This window comes from Nannobrachium achirus, assembly GCF_963921795.1.
Source record: "Nannobrachium achirus genome assembly, chromosome: 12".
Taxonomy (NCBI): Eukaryota; Metazoa; Chordata; class Actinopteri; order Myctophiformes; family Myctophidae; genus Nannobrachium; species Nannobrachium achirus.
In genome coordinates this window covers 61,532,084-61,555,284 of record NC_137832.1, presented here as the reverse complement: position 1 = coordinate 61,555,284, position 23,201 = coordinate 61,532,084, and the positions used below count along the sequence as shown (strand labels likewise).

At 43.8% G+C, this 23,201-nt stretch overlaps 1 protein-coding gene across 1 annotated transcript in view; it reads right to left on the bottom strand.

Moving 5' to 3' along the window:
* Window positions 1–17,198, bottom strand: part of ccdc180 (coiled-coil domain containing 180) — a gene marked incomplete at both ends in the record, with an annotated part of 22,529 nt that extends 5,331 nt beyond the window's left edge. The window contains 21 exons of the mRNA XM_080738822.1: window positions 426–503; window positions 627–743; window positions 1,087–1,231; window positions 1,856–2,002; window positions 4,401–4,582; window positions 4,909–5,000; window positions 5,104–5,146; window positions 5,581–5,707; window positions 5,835–5,950; window positions 6,420–6,593; window positions 7,221–7,340; window positions 7,499–7,587; window positions 7,768–7,847; window positions 9,007–9,126; window positions 9,254–9,417; window positions 10,354–10,449; window positions 11,782–11,910; window positions 14,810–14,919; window positions 15,789–15,874; window positions 16,342–16,466; window positions 17,139–17,198. Coding sequence (XP_080594948.1) covers window positions 426–503; window positions 627–743; window positions 1,087–1,231; window positions 1,856–2,002; window positions 4,401–4,582; window positions 4,909–5,000; window positions 5,104–5,146; window positions 5,581–5,707; window positions 5,835–5,950; window positions 6,420–6,593; window positions 7,221–7,340; window positions 7,499–7,587; window positions 7,768–7,847; window positions 9,007–9,126; window positions 9,254–9,417; window positions 10,354–10,449; window positions 11,782–11,910; window positions 14,810–14,919; window positions 15,789–15,874; window positions 16,342–16,466; window positions 17,139–17,198 — 2,400 coding nt within the window. The remainder of the gene's footprint in view (window positions 1–425; window positions 504–626; window positions 744–1,086; window positions 1,232–1,855; window positions 2,003–4,400; window positions 4,583–4,908; window positions 5,001–5,103; window positions 5,147–5,580; window positions 5,708–5,834; window positions 5,951–6,419; window positions 6,594–7,220; window positions 7,341–7,498; window positions 7,588–7,767; window positions 7,848–9,006; window positions 9,127–9,253; window positions 9,418–10,353; window positions 10,450–11,781; window positions 11,911–14,809; window positions 14,920–15,788; window positions 15,875–16,341; window positions 16,467–17,138) is intronic.
* Window positions 17,199–23,201: the final 6,003 nt, after the last annotated feature.

The window sequence follows — 23,201 nt, the reverse complement described above, 5'->3', positions numbered from 1 at the left end:
AAGTATAACAACACCCATAGTGGAAAATGTCGCTGCAGGCTAACAGAAGACTAGTGGCACTGGTTCAATATCAAACCTCTTCTAAACTAGGCTACCACTGCGTTTCGCTCGCTTCACTGCTGACACAATGAACTTGAAGCTGGGCTGAATGAAGACGGAAACAATGTGGAACGTATGACCAACATCTGACCAATCACAGTAGCCGAACTAGCTGGGTAGTCAGAAACACCTCGGAGGCACAGAACACCTCAATTTAGTTCTGATGTCGCCAATCCGAACCTCTGAGTGACATGTTGTCATGTAGTTTTGGACCAGCTGAACCAAACAAATGTCGGTTGATCTGGTGTAACATGCAATGAGCTTTACAGTGCCTCAAACCACCTGCAACCAATAATAGTAGGAGTGCTATGTGATGATAACCATACCTCTACTCTGTCCGTCATTGTCTTCAGTTCCTGTAGTCTGCTACTGATGTGAGACTTCTGACTGTTGTTATTGGCAACCTTGACAAAACACACCAACACACGCACGTAGAGAGACAAGACATGTACAGTAGTAAGAAGACAGGTAGAGAGGGACAGACATGTACCACTGTCTGTGGATCAGACAGACTGGAAGACAGCTACCTCTGTCTTGATGAGGACCTGGGTGTTGGTCAGAACACTCTGGATTTTCTCCTGGAATTTGAGTTCTACAGTCAGGAAAGACAACTTCTCATCGAAACGGCTCACCACCTCCTTCGCCTGGAGAGGAAAGGAAAGGAGAGGTTTTTATTGTAGCATGCACTTACAATACAGCTGGGGCAACAATGGAGGCAGTACAATTCTTGTTCTTTGAACATCCTCAACAGTGCGACAACAATAAAATACAATAAGAATAGCAAAAAATAAAATCAAAATTTAAAAATGAAAAGTACAGAGAAGGGAGGAGGATATGTCATGCTCCTGGCAGTATAGAAAACCAAAACAAACATTACTAGATGTTTACATGTAACGGTTTCTTGTGAAACAACTGTCACAATAATGTACAATACATTCTCATGTTGAGAGATGTTGAGTTGGGTTAGATGTTGGGGTCACAGGTCACCTGTCCTATGCTCTTAGACTCTGTGGCCTCCATGTCCGTCTTCAGGGTCTCCTCTGTGGCGTCGATGCGTTTAGTCGACTTCTCCAAACGCCTGAGGAGGGACTGCACCTCCTTTGGACTAAAGTTACCTCCATCACTGAATAACCTATGAAGAGAAGAGAAGAGAAGAGAAGAGAAGAGAAGAGATTGTGCAGCATTATAATGTACAATAGTACTGTATAATAGTTCTGTAGTTTTGCAGTTGTACTTACGTACTGTAGTAGTAGTAGCCTATACTCTAGTTCATGGTTCCCCAATTAGTTTTCCCCAAGGGCTGAACCGAGGGCCACAACAGGGGGCGATGGCGGCGTTCCTGCTACTCCAGCGACAGTTCAGATATCGTCGTTGTCGGGTGAAAATCTTGTATGTCCAAAACCGTTCGTTTTACATTTATCATTTATTAAATTATTTAAACTAGTGAAAACAGCCGATCTACAAGCACACAACGCCTCGCACCGCTTGGCATTGTGTGCTTGTAGATCTGCTGTTTTCACTACTTTTGTGCGACGGCCTTGTATGATTTGCCAAAAAAAACGTACAAATTTGGAGATACGAGATTTCCACCCGACAACGACGATATACTAGTGTTGTTGCTGCTCTTATACCACCATTATTACTGGGGTTGGTGTGGGCCAGACAGTAGCCCCCCGCGGGCCGCAAATGGCCCGCAGGCCGCCTATTGGGGAACCCTGCTCTAGTTAGTACTACTGTCATGGTACAGTAGCAGTACCTGAATGACTTGAGGAGAGCAGAGCTGATGTTTCTCAGCTGGTTCAGTCTGCTGAGGATCGACTGTCTGAAAACCTTCTGGGAACTCTGGGTGACTTCAAGATGTTTATCCAGCCTGTCCTGGAGGGACGAGAACAAGGACACCAGACTACAAGAGCAGAGAGGAAGAGGGATAGTTGAAGAGAGGAGAGAAGAGGTTTTATATTATTTGCATAGAACTACATGGGATACAGCACAACCACTAAGAGAAGGCAGGCCTTTATTGGACACTGCTCCTACAGATTTTGCCCTAAAATCACACAAAGCGGTACACAGTATCTCCAGAGTCATGTCATCAACATGGATCTGTCCCATTTCCCATATTCCCTCCTGATTGGCTACCATTGTCTTCTAAAGTTTGTATATGCGACCTGATGGTCGCTTATCTCCCGATTAGGGAGTCTTACTGGTTTGTATTATTGTTATAAGAAGCCTATAATAAGTCTTAACAGTGGTCTGTTTGACTAGTGTTTGTTGGAAAGAGGCAAAGACGATATCATGTCCCACCACAAGGTGGCTCAGTCACCCCTTACTTTCACAATGCCAACAGAACCTGCATGGTGCATGTCAGACATGGCAGGAGTATGAATATTGATATTTGTACCGTTGTCACATGCTTTAAAATTCATATTAGGAAAACAGAGAAAACACACACAGCACCAAATTCATCTACATTGTTAGCTTCAGCGTCAGTCAGTCAGGCAGTCAATCACTCCATTGATCAGTCAGTCAGACAGTGGTAGCCTACCTGTCAGATGTTCTAGCATGCATAAATTGCTCCTCCATGTTGTAGATTTGAGTTCTGAAGTCTTCAGTTGTTTTATCGACGCTCGTCTGCAGGAACAGGAAGTCGTTCCTACAGGAAGTCAGTTCCTGCAGCACGAGCTGACAGTGGCTCTCAATACCGTCTCTGTGGAGCACTAACTCAGCTACGCACACGCACACACACACACACACACACACACACACACACACACACACACACACACACACACACACACACACACACACACACACACACACACACACACACAGGAGTAGAGCAAAAACCTGAGGGATCAGGGAGACAAAATACAACCACTCTGATTGCGACCGTCAGGTCGCAGTTACTATCAAAACCTCCACTGGCTGTCAGTCAGTCTGTCAGTCTGTCCGTCACGTCACACTTTTACCCTACTCATGTCTCCGCCACCGTTGCACCTACCTACTGAAACCTACCACCTCATTTCTCACATGGCCCTCTTCTAGTGCCACCATGAAGCCGATTCTTGCAAAACACATTTTTGGACACTGCTCCTACAGATTTTGCCCTAAAATCACGCAAAGCGGTACACAGTATCTCTACAGTCATGTCATCAACATGGATCTGTCCCATTTCCCATATTCCCTCCTGATTGGATACCATTTCCTTCTAAAATTTGTGGAGGGAGTCTTACTGTAAATTGTAATTAGGATACATTACCATCCATGGCATACAGATTGGACAAAATTGTTCATTAAAACATTTTTAACAACTATAACTGATTCTGCATCTTAGGTGATTTCATCTCGACATGAAACTTTGTACACACAAGCACACACACACACACACACACACACACACACACACACACACACACACACACACACACACACACACACACACACACACACACACACACACACACACACACACAGAGAGAGCATGAGCAGTGTGTTACCAGTGCGTGTGTGGTGTATGTCCTGTATGTGTTGTCTCCTCTGCTCCTGCAGGTTGACCAGAGAGTGGTGTTCTGAGCGCAGAGCTTCCCTCCTGCCCGTCACCGTGGCGACCGCTGAACTCAGCACCTGCTGGAACCTCAGTTCAACATGATCTACACACAGGGCACGCAACCTACACACACACACACACACGCACACGCGCGCGCACACACACACACACACGCACGCACGCACGCACGCACGCACACGCACGCACGCGCACGCACGCACACGCACACGCAAACGCATGTGTAACATGGTCACTTTACTAATCTCTCAAGACAGATTCTGCTAACAGTGGTGCCCCAGAGGCAAGGACAAACTAAGGAATTTTACCAAATAGGTTCCCAGATTGCTACTTTACAGATTTACTGTTTGGGTAATAATAATAATAATAATAATAATAATAATGATAATAATGCATTTTATTTATAACGCACTTTACATTCTTGCGAATCTCAATGTGCTACAGGATTAAAAGCATGACAAGAAAACCATGTCCAGGGAAAAATAAAATTAAGGAAATGCTTTGTTAAAAATGTCGATTTTTAGTTTGTTTTTAAAAACGTATGTATACAAATACTACTTACTACTTTCAGTACATACTGAGACCACCATTGGCCATTTAGATTAACTCCAATAAATCAGTAAGTGACCAAGCGTGAACCAGTACATTTAGGTGGTTGTAACTGTGTTTTTACTTTATTGTTCCTCTACTATAACTTTTGGTTGTTAGTCTTGTTACTATGTTGTCACTGTGATGTTACCGTGTCAGTGAGCATGACAGCTGTTCGGCAGGAAACGGCGCAAACTCCACTTCCCGTTCCAGCTCTGCTGTGGGTGTGTGGGCGGGGCATTCGAAGGCGGGGCCACTGTAAGACCCGCCCCCACTGGAGGTAAAGGTGACCACGTGGACGCAGTCATAGAGTTCAGCTAGACAGGACCGAGCCTAGACACGCGCACACACAAACGCAAAGTAAGTAAGTAGTAAGTAAGTAACTAGAAAGATGTAATTGGAAATTGCAACGGTGGTTGCCGTGACTATATTCTGCAGCAAGCTAACTGTCATGTGAAGCTCAACCAATGCTCCAGCTAGCACCACTCCTCAAATGTTTTTCCATCAATTTCCAATGGCACCTGATTCACAAAAAAGTTTATCTAGTGGTGAAAATAACGTTTTCCCGGGACTACAGTGTGTTGCCCTGTCGGGCAACCTAACTAACTAAGATGCATTGCGGTCATTCTGTTAATCTGCCTTTCGATCAGTTTGTTTACCTCAGTGGAGGACTTGGCAGGGTTTGGCGAGCCGATTGGTTGTTGCTCTGTCATCGGTTGTTGTGTCTTGACCCCAGACTGACCAATCATGTCTAAGGATACAGAAAACACTGAATGCACTGAATGTAACCACAGACAGACAGACAGACAGACAGACAGACAGACAGACAGACAGAGAGACATAGTCAAACTAACCGGTGCTGATAGCAGGATACAGGGCGTGCAGCTCGTCTGAACTCTGAGGAGGTTGAAGAGCGAGACGGGTGTGAATTAGATACGGTCTACTGTAGATGTTGGGTGAAGACAGGCGTTCAGATAGACCATGAGGCCGATTCTTGCAAAACACATTTTTGGACACTGCTCCTACAGATCTTCCCCTAAAATCACGCAAAGCGGTACACAGTATCTCTAAAGTCATGTCATCAACATGGATCTGTCCCATTTCCCATATTCCCTCCTGATTGGCTAGCATTGCCTTCTAAAGTTTGTGTACACGACCTGACGGTCGCTTATCTCCCAATTAGGGAGTCTTACTGGTGGTTCTAACAAAGGTCAACATAAACTCTGAAAAACCTATTCATCTGCAAGGTCAAAAGGTCAGGGCTCCGCATTGCTATTACTACCTGTGTGTGTGTGTGTGTGTGTGTGTGTGTGTGTGGTTGCTATAGCTACCAGTGTGTGCGTGTGGCTGAGGTTGTAGTACTGGCTGAAGGCGGTGCTGTAGGCGTAAAGTTGCTCCAGAACTTTAACAGGGTAACAGTCGACCACCTCACCGAGTTCACTGAACCACCGACTGTAACTACACGCACATGCACACACACACACACGCACACGCACATGCACACGCACACGCACAACCATATTAGATGAGTGTAATGACGCTGACATCCTCAGTATGTTTCTTACATTAATTACTCTTCGCGTACCTTTGTTTAATCTCATCCAGGCTGTTTAGAGATTTATCCAGGGAGTTTCTCAGGCCGTCCTCCGTGCTCTCCTGGCGCAGGCGGTCCAGCCACACGTCTAGTTGGGACTCTTTCTTCTGAAAAATCATCAACACCAAGCACTGTTGGTAACGAACTAACAAAGTCTATCAAATACAAACAATTTAAAAAAGAAAGTAACTGTTATGACCGTTGGACAGCAAAGAGAAAACACACTGGCAATCACATTCAATTCTTGTTATGCGTGTATAGTTAAAGAAAACGTTTTAAAACATCATGAAAGTAACACCAACAACACCAGAGAAAGACGAAATAAAGCCCCCAAAAATATTGAAAAGAGACAACGCTTCCAATAGGACTTGTTATCGCTACCGCACCAAGGGAGCTGGTGCGTCACATCCGCTTTATCTCGCACTCATCGTTAGAAATAGAATTTTCCGTCTCCCAGACTGTATGCCGGGAGCATTTGCAAATCGTGTGAGGTAACAGTCTGGCCACGCGAGACTATAAAACGGTTCCAGGTCTGAGCAGTTATAATTTCATGTATACTTCATATTATCAGCTGACCTGTACTTCCTGTTGCTGTGTGTGACGCAGTGTGTCCAGGAGTTGCTGTAGCTCTTGATCTGTTGTCTCTGTTGCCTGGCAATGTGTCTCCCATAGCAACGCCACACCGCCAATCACAGCACACACACTCCTACTGAGAGAGTGGGCGTGCTCCGCCTGGGTCTCGAACTCTCGCTGTACAACAGACATACAGACAGAAATGTAGCAATCAGGCGTGTTTAGAAACAGACCGGGCAAGGGCTCATTTGAGGACGGACGCAACCATCTATGAACAGATATCTGTCTAAACACCTGAACGTGGCCAGCACGCTCTGTCTTCTGGTCTGTGGAATGTACAATAATAGCACTGTTAACCTTTAATATGCCGTTTTTACTGTTGCTACACTTAAAAATGGGTGAATCAATACACATATTCAATCACAGCTATGTAGGTATTTGGTATTTGGATTAGAAAGTAAAGAAATAAGTGATACATTGAGTGGTAATTAAAATCGTACCTATTATTTTATAATGGATGATTTACTTTTCGGGCAAGTGGGCATGACCTGTAATTGCCCGACGGGCAAATGCCTCTGAGACATTAGTGTCAACCCCTGCTGGAAGGGCACCCCCTTCGAGTCACAGACGTTGGGTCAAGAAATCACAATACAGTATGACCTTTGGGTAGTGCGACAGTGTTGCAAGAAACCAAAGCAAACCATAAGTGATGACAGACAGATCACACATCAACAGATAAAGAGAGAGAAAGTGAGAGGCAGACAGACAGACAGACAGACAGACAGACAGACAGGTTTGACTGACATCTAAGGTGGCCAATCGCTGCTCAGCCTGGCTCTGGTGCTGTCCAATGAGAGACAGGAGTTGGGAGGAAACAATGTCTTGGACCTCTTCCTCTGACAGACCCAGCGCATTCAGCGCCACCTGCAGGACAAACACCGAACAACACATGAAACACACACACACACACACACACACACACACACACACACACACACCCACCCCAATGGCAACATTATGAATGTGTCAGGTTGTGTTGTTTAGTGTGTTGTGTAGTAGTAGTGTTGTGTACTGCAGCCTACCTTGCTGTGTTCCATTTCAGTCAAATAGCTCTGCCACATCTCCTCATAGTAACAAGTCAGCTGCTGTAAATACTTCACATTAACACTGTCTACACACACACGCACACGCGCGCGCACACACGCACGCACGCACGCACGCACACGCACACACACACACACACACACACACACACACACACACACACACACACACAGAGTGCGCGGTGAGGTTTACAGAACAATTCAGGGAAAGAAAGATGGGAGAGAATGTGACAGATAACAAGTTTTACCAATCTTCTGATTGACAGCTGTCAGCTGGTCGAACCAATCAGCTACCAGGGATGTGGAACAGGTAGGTGGGGCCAGGGAGCTACAGATGACATCAATCAATCAATCAATCAATCAATCTCTACTTTTCACTGTGTACACCGGCTCTACATAGCCTGTCACTCTGGTTGCACCATAATGATGTAATGCCATAATGACATTCCTTTATTGCCGGTACATCCCATTCTCCCATTGCCCTGTGCCTTTTCACAAAGTACATGCCATCAGCACCAAAACATTCTCTTCACATGCCCCAGACAGACAGAGATGTGTATTATGGGGTAGGTGTGCTATATACTTTATGTAAGCGGTTTTGCAGAATCTCTTGCATTCTGCTTGGATTCATTCGGGAGCAATACGTACTTCTGATTGAAAGTCAGTAAGTGACAATGATATTAGTATCATAGTAGTAATATTTGTCGTCTTCTTGGAATCCACAATGCTACTACAGGTGCACATAGCGTCCTGGCTGTCTGGTACGGAAGATGCTCAAAACATTAACCACAACACTTGAGCACAACTGGTGCCCGCATGAAGTAGTATTTCGCCAAATCAGGGCCGTGACCCAAACTGTTTGACACAATGCGTCTTGCTTCGTGCCGCGTTTTTCATTTTATTTATGAAGTACTTTTGAAAAAGGATGGAATTGTTTTTAATTGATGAAAAGTTGTTATTTCTTCATTTAAACTTTTAAGAATATTTTCCAGTAGGACATGGAAAAAAGGAGATACTGTAACTAAACTGTATACTTGCGACCCATAAAAATTGGTCCACGACCCATAGATGGGTTTGTTTGGGTAACAGCGCTCTACACCCAAAAAAATAGAGTGAAGGCCCAGAGGATCATCAAGGACCCCAGTATAGTATGAGTTAGTTACAGCATAGTTTTAGTTATCATGAGTTAGTTACCCCATACTGTAGTATTACTGCACTATGAGTTAGTGGCAGTATAATATAAGTAACAGTCTAGCAACAACGTACTGTAGTATTAGCTAGTTACAGCGTAGTTTTAGTTATCATGAGTTAGTTACCCCATACTGTAGTATTACTGCACTATGAGTTAGTGGCAGTATAATATAAGTAACAGTCTAGCAACAACGTACTGTAGTATTAGCTAGTAACAGCGTAGCACTAGTAACAGTGTAATATGAGATAGTGACAGCCAGTCTAGTATTGGTAAGGAACAGTGCAATACGAGTTACCAGAGGTCTATTATGACGTGAGAGCGTTGTTCCAGCAGGTCACGTTGAGACGTTCTCATCTCCTCATCCATCTGTTGAATCACACTGGGTTTCTGTATGGCATCACTACTGGTCTGATCCCTATACAGTAAGTTACACACAAATACTACTAATCAATACTACTAATATGACCATTACTAATATCATCAGACAGTGTTTATCTAATAACAACTTTACGAAATCTACTAGTCTACTACTACTACTACACCTGAAGTTGGTGATGATGTCATTGACTTGGCTCCTCCTCCAGGAGACGAGATGCTCCTCCCAGCGGAAACGCAGCGCTGACTCCTGCTGTAGCTCCGCCTCCAGGAGGTGCAGCAGGAGGCGCGACACGCTGCGGCGGTTAGCTAACAGCGCCTGGTTTATCATCTGGTACACAGACAGACAGGTGTTATGGTTTATCACTGGTTTATCATCTGGTACACAGACAGACAGGTGTTATGGTTTATCACTGGTTTATCATCTGGTACACAGACAGACAGTTACTATGAAAACCTCCACCGGCTGTCTGTCCGTCACTTCACGTCACGTCACACTTTTGGCCCTACTCTTATCTCCGGCACCGCTGCCCCTATCCATGACAAACTTTGCACACACACTCCTTGGCTGGCAAACCACGACCTCTGCCCCTGATTTCTCACATGGCCCTCTTCTAGCGCCACCATGAAGTTGCTTTTTGTAGTGTGTATACAATATACATGCGACCTGGCGGTCGCTTATCTTCCGATTAGGGAGTCTTACTGGTGACAAACCTTTATTTATCCTGGGAGCAACACTCAGGTGTCATAGCAGCGACAGTTAAGAATGAAACACAGTAGAGGTACAGGTAAAATTAAGACATAAACCAAGATAAATGAGGGTAAAATAAAATAATATAATGAGCACTAGATTAAATTCTGGCACTAGATGTGCACTGGGTTTCTGAATAAATGGATATACTGTAGGTTCAACAACAGTGAATATTATGTCTGCCAACACACCTTCAACAGTGGAGTCACTACAGTTATCGGCTGTCGGCTTGACGGTGTCAATAAAGATATTTGAAGGAGTTGGTGCACCGAATTGGAGATTAGATGCGCTGCTATCTTTGGACTTTGGACATCATTGCAATTAACGCTCAGTTGAAAGAGACATGACTCTTAATAATATGACAATAAAAAATATAGTTTTTAGGATGGTAGAGTTCACACAGACTATAAATAAATTACTTTACAGATTACAGCTTCAACAGGCATGTGTCAAAGTGTCTCAAAAGAGACAGACAAGAGATGTCATTGTTAGGGGTCAGGGGTCATGACTCATTACCATAGCTTCAGTGTCCAGTAGTCTGTGGAGGTCAGAGGGCAACAGGAAGCTGATCTTCTCCAGCAGACTGCTGTACTTCCTCAGCACAAGACTTATCTACGCACACACACACACACGCACGCGCGTACGCACGCACACACGCACACACACACACACACACACACACACACACACACACACACACACACAAAAGAGAAAGCAGAAACGTTTGATGGCTCACAGAATGGCTGCGTAATGCCAGCCATTCTGCCCCTGACTGTAAGGGATTGCCAATGGGGCTAATTTCGACCGTCAGATAGCAGTTACTATCAAAACCCTGGCTGGCTGGCTGGCTGGCTGGCTGGCAGTCAGTCAGTCAGTCAGTCAGTCAGTCAGTCAGTCAGTCAGTCAGTCAGTCAGTCAGTCAGTCAGTCAGTCAGTCAGTCACGTCACGTCACACTTTGCACACACACTCCTTGGCTGCCAAACCACAACATCCACCTCTCATTTCTCACATGTCCCTCTTCTAGCACCACCATGAGGACGATTCTTGCAAAACACATTTTTGGAGACTGCTCCTCCCCTTTTTGCCCTAAAATCACGCAAAGCGGTACACAGTATGTCTAGAGTCCTGTCATCAACATGGATGTGTCCCATTTAGCGCCACCATCAGGCCAACAGGCCTATTTGTGTATACATGTGACCTGATTGTCACTTATCTCCTGATTAGGGAGCCTTACTGGTGTTATGTGCAGGGTTGCAGTATTGATGCGCGTAAAGTTTAACACCAACTGGATGAGTGTGCAGTGATATTTTATTTAGTAGTAGTGTGAGTAGTACTGTACTTACAGCATTAGCCCTGTCTGATTCGTATCCAGTCAGTTGTCGGTCCAGATCTCTGATTCTTCTCTTCTTTAAGGATGTTTCCTCACTCACCCTATCCCATAGAGAATATAGTTCCTAAACACACACACACGCGCGCACACACACACACACACACACACACACACACACACACACACACACACACACACACACACACACACACACACACACACACACACACACACACACACACACAACGTACTTATGCAGTTTACAGTACAACTACTTAGTTTACAGTACAACTACATACTGTACAAGGCCAAACTGACCTATTCTGTCGACAGACAGTTACAACATATATATATATATATATAGGGTTAGGTTTTAGGCCAAAATGTCCTACATTTTGACACATTTATAGTATCCGAGGATCAGTACCACACACAGCACCCAGCAGTCAACAACACGCCATCTTCTATGTATGAATAAAAAGCAATGAATGCACAATGGTAAAAAGTCCACATCCAAATCCAATCCAGTCAATCATTAGCAATCATTAGTATTAGCCTGTCCATCCCAACCCTCTCCAACCAGCTGTTATAGATGAGGTCCAGTAGAAGGTACCTGCAGTGTGAAGTGTTGGAGGTGTTCAGTGTTGTCCATTCCGTCCATCAGGTTGTCCAATCTCTGGTGCTGTTCTGACAGATGAGACAATAACTGTCCACAGGCCTGCCTGTACCTGGCCTCGTAGTCCTGGACAACACACACAGTCAGTCACGCACACACACAAAATGAAGGAAAAATGCAGGTGTCAAAGGTTTGGAACTAAGGCAATCAGCCAGTCTGTTACTAAGCACAGGAATACTACGCACACCACGTCCTTGTGGTGGTGCAGGCTCACGACAGTGAATTCATTCAGGAGGTGTCTAAAAAAGACAGAAGTGGCCGCACACACTATAGCCAAGTGCCAAAAGTTTTATTACGACAGAGTAATAAACCGACGTTTTGGCAGCACAGCTGCCTTCTTCAGGGTATACAGAACACATTTCAAGTCACATTTAAATAAGGTGCCTGGGATATATACAACCAATCAGAAGCATCTATATACGAGCATGGGTTCTAATGGGACCTGTCCCTGTGATGGAAGCAAATGGGGATCAGGTGCAGTCTCTCACATTAACTGTTTAGGGAGGAGTTATACCTCATGAGTAACCAAGGTGAGAGAGAAAATCTGGAAACTTAATTCCTTGTCATCATGACAACAATACATGCAATGTATACAATACCAATCAAAGAAAGAACCATTAAAAACATTTGAGTGCAATGCAAAAAACACAAAAAGGATTACATATCGATCAAAGAAATAGTTAGAAATACACTTTTTATGTCCTGAATTTAGCTCTGTTCCCCTGAATAATCTGAAAGTGCGCCTCAGAGGTAGGTAGGCAGCCTGTGAATCAGAAAGGGGGAAAAATGTAGGATTAGATAGTTAATTTAAAATTACAAAAATATTTCTTTAATGTAAAAAAGGTTTAAGATCAAAATCAGCCAGTCTGTACCATAGAGGATATTATGGTCTCCCGTAAAGTTTTAAAATGTGCAGTTTCTTGTGTTAGGGCAATGTGCCTCATATTGGCATTAATAGCTCCAGCCACAAGCCAAGAGCCTGCTCAACACGTTTTTTTGTTCTATCCTAAATTAAGCATAGGCAATTATTTGTAATCCTTTTTTCCTCCAATTAACTCCTCCCACTGCTTGCCACTGCTGTAAAACTACCAGTGAGGAGCCCCCACTGGGAGGACACAGAGCCTTCGTTTTCCTCCTCCCACTCAACGTTCCCCAATGACAGGTGCTGCCCCAGCCTAAAGAATCACATGCAACAACTAGAAGCAGTGCTCTTCCGAGCACAGGTCTCCACCAGGCCGTGCATCCTGGTGGTGCTACTGTATAATAGGCTAATGTAAAAAGGGTGGCATATGTTTTTCACCTTAAATCTTTCATGGCAATCGGACGCTGCATGCATGATTTGAAGCATTGTGTTCCAAAAATGTGTTTTGCTAAAGTCTACCTGCTGGTGGCGCTATAACAGGCCAATGTGAAAAGGGTAGCATTTGTTCCTTGACCTAGTGGGTATATGTGTGCCAAATTTCACGGTAATCGCAAGCTGCGTTGATGATTTGAAAACGGAGCAATCCTGCAAACTTTGGAAGCCAATATTAGCCAAACAGGATGGAATATGAAATATCAGACGGATCGGACTTGATCAGATGACTATAGAGATACTGTGTACCGATTTGCGTGATTTTTGGATAAAATCTCAAGGAGTAATATTCAAAAATGTGTTTTACATAAGTCGGCCCAAAGGTGGCGCTATAAAAGGCTGATGTGAGAAATGCAGGGCAAAGGTTTATCCTTAGCCTCTAGGGAGTGCGCTTACAAAGTTTGGAATTGATCGGTGGAGTTATAGGTAAAACCACAAATCGGCCTGTTATAGCGCCACCATGAGGCTGATTTCAAAAATGTTAAGTGGCATTTCTTCCTCGACCTAGTGGGAACGTGTGTGTGCAATTTCATGATAATTGCACTTTACGTTTGGGATTTGAGGCATTTTGTTCAAAACGGCTCAATCCTACACATTTTGGAAGCCAATTTTGGCCAATCAGGATGGAATATGCAAAATTGGACAGATCCGTGTCAATCACATGACTGTCGAGATACTGCCTACCGATTTGTAGGATTTTTGGACAAAATCTGTAAGAGTAGTGCACAGAAATGTGTTTTGTGAACATCGGCCACTAGGTGGCGCTAGAAAAGGCCTATTTGAAAAATTTAAGGCAGAGGTTCTAGATTGGCAACCAGGGAATGTGTGTGCTCACTTTGGCAGCGACCGGGCCAACGGCGACTGAGATTAGGTGCTCACAAACTGCGAGGACGCACGCACGCACGGACGGACGGACGCACGGACGGACGGACGCACGGATGGACGAAGGGGAAAACATACTCTCCCCCATGCCTTTGGCTGGTGGAGACAATGACATATATCACCCTCCCCGCACGATGGTGGTCTGGCACCACCCCAGAAAACGATGGTTTAGTGATGAAAAGTTATGAGTCATCACTTTTCACATTTTTTTGTGCAAAACAAATGCTTGCAATGGATTCAGCATCATGACAAACCCCTAGTTAGACCCCTCACATCCTACTTGAAGCAGATTTTTCTGGGTATTTTCCTCCTGTATAGAAAGTCGATGGGAGCCCAACTTGATTTGGCCGCTTGTGGCGACCCCGAAGGTCGCAAACTCGGGTGCCCTAGCTAAATCATTAGAGCAAGCCCTGGGCTACATCTGTGCAAAATGTGGCGCTTTTAGACTGACTAGAACAAAATATCCCTAACGCCCCCGACTAGTATGTGGCCTTCCTGGTTTTCTTAGGAACCATCACAATTGCAAAGAACCAAAAAGGTTAGCTCCTCCAACCTGCTAACAGACGCCAATTCTCTCTGTGCGAAGAAGTTCCCCTTTGACGTCGCAGAGGAATCCACTTCGGGAGACTTTAAGGAGGAGGGCACTGCATCGGGTTTGAGCTTAATAGTGCTGTAGTGATGATGATTTTCTTGCCTTTAGTATAGGGTACAGGCCAGGGTATATCCTACCTTACTAAGAACAGACAGGTCTTTGTAAAGCTGTTCCACAGCCTGTCTGTGATCACTCTCTCTCTTCTCTCTCAGACGCTCAATGATGTCAGAGGATGGCCTGTCAATCACTGAAAAGGGGGAGAAGAGATAAGGAAGAAAATGTGTGTCATGGGGATTCCTTCTTTCCCAGGTGTGTTTCACCCAGGCAGCCTAAACCTAACCTTAACCCTAACCTCACAGACACTATGCCCAATCCTAACCTCACAAACACTATGCCCAATCCTAACCTCAAAACCACACCCACCTGGGCAAAACACCTGGGAAAGAGGGGAATCTTGTCGTGTGTCATCATTACATTAGCCAAATAAGGGATTCTGGATTCCATTTCATCGTTGTGTAGAAATGTTAAAGATTGACTAACACTAACAATGTCATAGCATTTCTTAATCTGTAAATCAGTAAGTCATTATCATCAGCATCATGTGTCATCATCTCTACTCATATTTGGTCAATTGCATTGACTCATTGATTGTTTGAAAATAATGGATGTGGATGACGGAGCTGAATTAAAGAGTTTCTGTAATGTAAATGATGTTCTATTGTGAATAATACATGTGATCACTTCCTGCCTCCCTCACCCATTTTCTGTACGTAAAAACTCATTGTATAATTTTAAGCTGTCTGTGGTATTCATTACGAGCTCTAGACACAGCCTGACATTGACAACTGCTAAATACTGTACAATGAATTAATTGTGCATGCTTTTCTCCTGGTGGCCATACTGTCTTGATTAAATTCACATCTAAAGGTGTGAATACACTAAGAAGTAAGAGTAGGCTACTCAGGTCAGCAAAACTAATGAAGAAAGGTAAGGTCTGAACACTGGATCATACTCCATACTTTTTGGTTCCTTTACACCATGGACGTGATGTTTTGAGCTCTTCTTCAGACTAATAATTATAATTAATACTAACAGTAGTAGTGTTACTGTACTCACCAATCTCATCAGGCAGACCTCTAACGTCAACATGGCACTGTTGTTCTGTGATGGAGTTACACTGTACTGCTGATAACAACTGGTCCCTGGCAGAAAGACAGATATAGACGAGAGAAAGAGAGACAGACTACAACATTCAGCTTTATATGAAGATGTACATTATTTTCTATTGTAAATGTTTTGAGACAGCACTGCTGGTACTTCTCCCACAAACATTGAGACAGCAACAGTAAGGGATTCATGGGAAGTGTATTCATATGAGGAACTGCACATCACTTAAAGAAAAAAACATGTGGGCATGTTTTGTCTCTTCAGCAGTGGTTCTCAAAGTAGGGTTTCCAGTGGGTTCCTGACTAAATGATTGAAAGCTAGAAACCAAACGAACCCTTAAAGTTACGTACCGCAGAGAGTGTGTAAATGGAACCAAATAATATTTGGTTCCATTTACACACTCTCTGGACCCATATTATGGGTCCATTTGGTTATTATGGGGGAGGTGTCAGTACAGTACCTGCCAGTGGTGTGTGTGGGGGAGGAGGTGTCAGTACAGTACCTGCCAGTGGTGTGTGTGGGAGAGGAGGTGTCAGCGCTGACTTCAGAGGGGAGGCCCCCAGAGTCGGGGCCCTCTGGGGCCAAGCGGCCCCTGCGGCTGGCCTGCAGGGTCCTGGACAGCTGGACCTGGTCAGAGACACAGTGACAGTCAGCTTTACACAGATGGCCAAGTGTTTAACTTTAATGCCGCCACATGACGGTGTTGCTTGTCACTGGTACTTTCACGACCAATTAAATGTCCGATCTAGCCATTGACTTCTGTTAAATATATTGTTTTAAATTACAACACTAGGCAAGGGCAATGCCCTTTGGGAACTCATGTCCCTCAGTTATGCAATACCCATTGTTGTCAGAGTGCTTATGTTGCACCCCTGTTGTTCAGTCCAGTGCTAGAACACAACAGCTGAGGCAGGCAAATATGACAAATTTAGGCAAGGTAATAAAGATTGCAATAAGATAAGCAAGAAACAAAGACTTAATCAGCACCATGGATAGCAGCTGTGTCTGCTATATTGTATAAGTTTTCATGTCATCCAGCTTGTATCTGTGTGTTGTTTGACTAATATAAACGGTAAATGACTACACTAGGACTTTATTGGAAAGAAAAAGAAAGAAAGAAAGAAAGAAAGAAAGAAAGAAAGAAAGTTCGAGCTGTGTTTTCAAGATGTGTTTGCCTCTGCTGCTCATTGTGATGCACGCCACGGACAAGTAGGCTATTTGCATTTTATACCGAGACCTACAACCCATATGCGGTGTAGGCTACCTGCAGCTTAGCTATTTAGTGAATTTAGTTCGTACCTGGGCATCAAACATCTGTCTGTAGACTTTACCGCTGGGGACAACTCGAGTCTCCGCCATTTCTTTGTTTAACAACGTTGGCAACTCACTGCAAACAAACAAACTCCACAGTCTGCTCCAAGACAGACACTTTACACACGATTGTAGCCTTACGTGGTTGATCTATCTGACTGTTGTGGATTGTTTTCCCTCCCTGTGCGACCCTGTTTTAGACTGGAGCTTCTGTAGAACTTTTTACACTGACTGTTCTGTTTGGTGTCAGCCCGGCTGCAGCGTCTGTCAGTTGTCATGACAACAGACACCACAGGAGGACTTAAAGGGGTAGAGCATCTTAAGGAGAGAGTCTAGTAGTAGAAACTAGAAAGACAAAATAGACAAAAGATAGCTCATATATTAATACTATAGTAACATGACTCAATATAGTAAAATACTCAATACACAAAATGTTGTAAAATATTGAATAGCCTACCTATAATAATATTGATGTGTTAATAATTATGTGTGTGTGCTTGCTATAACAAGGGGAAGTTAATTGCCACAAATAAAGCTTAAAATGTAATTAGAAAAGGATACAATATTATTCCATAGCTATTCAAATACAATCCCTATATGTCCTATTAGATCTTAATAGTCATTGCATCACAAAAATACAAACAGTACAAGCAGTACTCTCCAATGGTTCCTAGAAGCATGCTTTTTAGGCTTTAGGAGGTGGAAGGACTTCATGGCAAGCATGCAGGGCAGGCTGAACCAAATTCATGGAGAATCATCACATTATCACCCTGACCATACTTGCACAAAACTCTCTCACAAAACATCTTATAGTAGGCCTACAAGGGCGATGTTAGGATCTTGGAAGAAGTTTGCTCAGATTTTCACTCGATAAATTGCACCATTTCAATTTACTTCAGGAAATATAAGATGTGAACTAAAGGGTCTGGTGAGGTGTGTAGGCTGACTTTCACAACATGAAATCTGAGTTCTCAAACAATAACATTTTCTTAAGGAACAGGATAGTTGTCCTAAGTCCGATAGTAGTCCCTAAGAAACAAAAGATGGGGTCCAACAATGGCTCATGTAGATCTTGGACATTATATTGATGATGACGTCAGTCTTGCCCAAATATTGCGGGATGTCTGGGACATTCTGCATCTATTTTTGAGCTGTGCTAACCGCTCCTACATTTGACTTTGTGTGTATGTATGTCCTTCCTTACAGTATGTATGCAGTACCAACAGCTCACAAAGACTATCGTCACCCGAGAACATCATAGAAAGTACGCATAGACCGACATCACAGCTGATGTCACGGACAGAACGGCCCATAAGGTGCGATTTTTCTACACTTTTTTGCAGGATTCAATTTGTGTAATGATGACATTGTGCTTTATAGTTCATTAAAAGAACACTTCATTCATGCATTCAAGTCTTTCTTTCAAGATGCATGGTAACAGTTTGTGTTGTGTGTGATGTCAGCTCTGAGCTCTGGTCAACCTTATATAAGTTACTGAGCTCGCGATAATAGAAGTCATACAACGTGAGAGACTGACAGAGTCAGAGCCACAGTTAACTTGGTTCTTCTGAGAGAAGCATCAATCCAATCATGCCTCTAAAGGACGAGCGCTCCACGTCAATCTCTGGTGATATGGACGCGTACTTGGACAGCGTGACGTCCCCCAGTGACCCGCACTCTTCCCGTGACAGCTTCCCCGGCACGGCGTCGTCCGGCACACCTAACATAACCATGGATGAAGTCGTGGCCTCTGCCAAGGACCTGTCCAATCTCACCCTGGCCCATGAGATTATCGTCAACCCCAGCTTTGCCCTGGAGCCACTGGACCTACCTCAGAACAGCTTTGGTAAGCTAGCTAAAGACATCGTTCACAGTGCCTTCTGGGATATCCTGGAGTCTCAGTTGAACGATAACCCGCCGCAGTATAAGTTTGCCATCCATCTGCTGAAGGAGATCGGGGAGATCCTGCTGTCCATGTCGAGGCCCGTTTGGCTGCGGACTCAGATCACGGAGGCTTTGGACATCGACCTGATCCGCCAGCAGGCGGACAACGACGCCGTGGACTTCCAAGGGCTGGCTTCATACATCATCAGCACCATGAGCAAACTGTGCGCGCCGGCCAGAGACGAGGAGGTCAAGAAACTCCGGAAGATCACAGACAACAACGTAGTGACACTGTTCAAGGAGATCTTCCGCGTGCTGGACTTGATGAAATTGGACATGCTCAACTTCACCATCAAGAACCTGAGGCCTGTGCTGCAGAAGCAGGCTGTGGAATATGAGAGAGCCACGTTCCAGAACATCGTGGACACCATGCCTAACGCCCTGGACCACACCACCTCCTGGTTCAAATCATCGTTGGAGGAGCTGGTGTTGCTCCTGAACCCCACGGACCAGACCGACGGCCGGGCGAAAGGTCAGAGGTCCCTGCCTACGCCCTCCCTCGTCATGGATAACGCCTTCCTCCATGTCCTCACCTGGAGGAGCGGCATCCCGCTGCCGGAGACCTTGATGACGGACGAGACGCGTCTGTGGGAGATTCAGTGGGAGCTTCAGAAGCTCCAGGCGGTGAACGCGGTGCTGCTTATTGTCTACAGTGCCGTCGGAGGTGCGATCCAAGGAGTGTCTTCTCTGGCCGACCGCCTCAAGAGGATGACCAGCGTTCTCCTGGACGGGTTGCACAGTGCAGACTTTAAACAGGAGGAGGCACTTAAGGGTGTCAGCACCCAGATCTGCTGTGAGCTCAACAGGTCTCTGACAGAGAGGAAGTATCCCTCACTGACCCAGACGCTGCAGGCCTCGCTCACCGGCCAGATCTGTAGCCTCACCCAGAGGGACAACCCTATCCGCACTCTCGTGGACGAGCGTGTGCAGCAGTACTTTGTGGGTCTCATCACCGCGCCCACGGCCAACGCTAAACCCGAACAGGTACCCGCCGGTCTGACTGCCATCCGGCCCGAGCTGGCGTCCCTAGGGGCGAAGTTCATCGGCCTGGTCAACTACAACAAGCGCGTCTATGAACCGTTTTACTCTGGCATTCTCAGGAAACTAATGGTTGGTGGCTTGTCACATACACCAACGGCTGCGCAGGATCCCACTTGCAGTCAACAGGTGAACGGTCAGTAACAATAGATTTGGTGTTGAGGGGAAAAGAAGCATAGGATAGAACCCTGGGGGGCTCTGTCAACGACATATATAGGGTTAAAACCCAACTTCAGGTCTATATGTTGAAAAAGGCGGCCAGAGAATGTAGATTTAAAAAGTTGCTATTTCCGAAGGAGACAACCAAATTCAAAATTCATGAGTGGCCTCTGTGTGGATCTCTGACATCATGTTGATGATAGTAAATCAGAATGTAACTCCATATATGGGCAAGACTCATAATATTGATGATGTCAGTCAGGACATGGTTTCAGCCTAATCTGAGCCCCATTGACATCCATTGTAAACTTAAAGTTAAACATTTAACAACTATATAAAATCATTAAAAAATGCATGGTCGTGCTAATTAAGCTGGAGTGTGCACAAAAGATGTGGCGGTGATCGGTCCACAGGTTTCTGAGATTATCCCTGGACAAAGACACTCACAGACACACACACACAGACCCTCCTATAGATGGCCGTAAGAATCAAGAAGGGTTTAATTGTCACATACAGAATGTTGGTGTGGCATGTTCCGCAAGACTGTGCTAACAGCAATACAATACAACAGCAATACAATATGCAATAAAACAATATACAATAAAACAAAAATAAGGATAATACTAGACTATAATAATAACAAATAGGTAAATAAATAAGGTAAAAAAAAATAATAATAATAAAGTTGATTTTAAAAAGACAAAAAGACAAGCACATAAGACAAGCACATAATCATCAAGTACACTTGTACATTTATGCAAGTTAAAACAAAAATACTGATAAGTACAATTATATTTGTACATTTTTGAAAGTTAAAACAAAATACTTAAACATCAGGTGCACTTGTACATTTTGTTTAAGTTAAAACACAATACTCATATAATACTGTACATATATCTTTCTAACTTGTGAAAGTTAAAAAACTAAAAAAACTTTATTCAAGTACACTTATCTATATACATTGTGCAAGTTAAAACAAAATATACATACTATTTACACATGCAATTCCAGCATGGTTATTTACATTTTTTTCTCTCCTTTTTTTCTTTTTTCTTTTGTTTAGTTTATCCATGTTTAAGGCTCTGACAGCCGCAAGGAAAATGCTCTTCCTAAAAGCCTTGAGCCACGAGCTGTGTGAAACCTGAAGTGCTTACCAGTCCAGATTGTTACAAACAGTTCATTACTGGGAAGGTGTTTATCCTTCATAATGCTCTTAGTCCTACACCAGCACCTTCTGTATATCCTGCAGGGAGAGGGGTGCCTGTGGTGTGCTCGGCAGACTAGACCACCTTCTGCAGAACTCGCAGATCCTATAGCTACTTCCATGCCACACAGTGATGACCCATGACCCCCATCAGGAAGCCCTGGGTGGTAGTGTAGTAGGCAGAATTCAGGAACCTCTTAATGACACCTTGAACTTCCTCAGCTACCTCCTGAGGTGGTGCATGGGATGTGCTGTCTTGCCTTATTTGCCATGGTTTGTAGCTATTTTGGGAATGTCATTATTGGTGTAAAGAACTTTTTTTTTTCTCTCACACAAACTGCAAAAAATAGTCACCAATGCCATGGGACACATTGTGAGTGTAGATCTCTGAATACAGATTTTGACTTCTGCCAAAACGTTTGTGATCACTCTTCTCTTCTCTCTCGGACGCGTCAGAGAGAGTAGTTACAGTAGTTACCTTGCCATGATGTAAAAAATAAAGGTCTCCCAAAGTCTTGGCCTTTAACAAAATAAAGAAACTCACTACCATCTTATCAGCTTGTGCTCTAGTCTGCATCTTCACCTGGACAATGCTGGGGCAGGTTAGGCTTATCAAATGCAGACTTTGGAACATGCAACACCCCAGGCACGGGATACACATTCCCCCCCTGCGGTATCATTCCCCATAATCAAATCAACACCATCTATGGGATTGAATCGCTAACGGGAGGTAACCACTACACGTCATCCTTTCACAGAAGACTCAGTTTCCACCCACTGAGTAAAATCACAGTCAGTCAGAGTCCAACACAATAAAGGAGACCAGTCAGTTTTCCTGTTAGTTGTATTGAAAGAATAGTTCAGAGTTCAACGTACAGTACAGCAAATTCACCCATAGTGCCGTCTCACTATACAAAACATAATTTCACAGATATATAGAGTTACAGAATACATTTTGCTATTGCGATTTTGGCACTCTGCCAGTAGGCCAAGGAAGCAAATCCCTGAATATCTTTCACGAAATTCCCAGGTGAAATCAGAAGATAAGATGTGGCAGCAGTAGAAAATTTGTAATTTACATAACAGCTGGATAACAGACATAAGCATGTTCAAAGTAAATACACAGTATTTACCAGAATATAAAGAAGGAGATTACTGACACAAATATCTTAGGTCTTATAGGTCATCAAATAAACTATTGTGATATGAAACTGTACAGTGGTTAATATGTAATACACAATCTTCTTTGAAGAGGATAAAGTCCAATTGAATGTTTCGAAGAAAAGAAAAGAGCAAAAGAAAGCATAGTGGCACAGATTTACACAAAAGACTGCTAAAAGGAAGCCAATCATAAAAACAAACAATAATATACAGTAATATGCAAAACATCATATATTTACTATACTAATAAGAAAGAAATTTCCCCTAACACATGTAGGCCTATTGTTATTTCAAATCAAACTGTCTGTTAATTTATCAACTGTCTGATAGTACAACAGCGGACACCTACAAGAGTTAATGAGCAATCCAACTGTCAATGATTACCTAGTTGGACTGGTCTCTCATCGTTCTATACTTTAGTTGTTCTTCGTTTCCTTCTATGTTGCAGTAATACGTGGGTAAGTAAAAAAGAACAGAAAATTAAATGAACTGAACAAAATTATGTTTAATTGGAAAACATATTTGATTGAAGTAATAATCAAGAG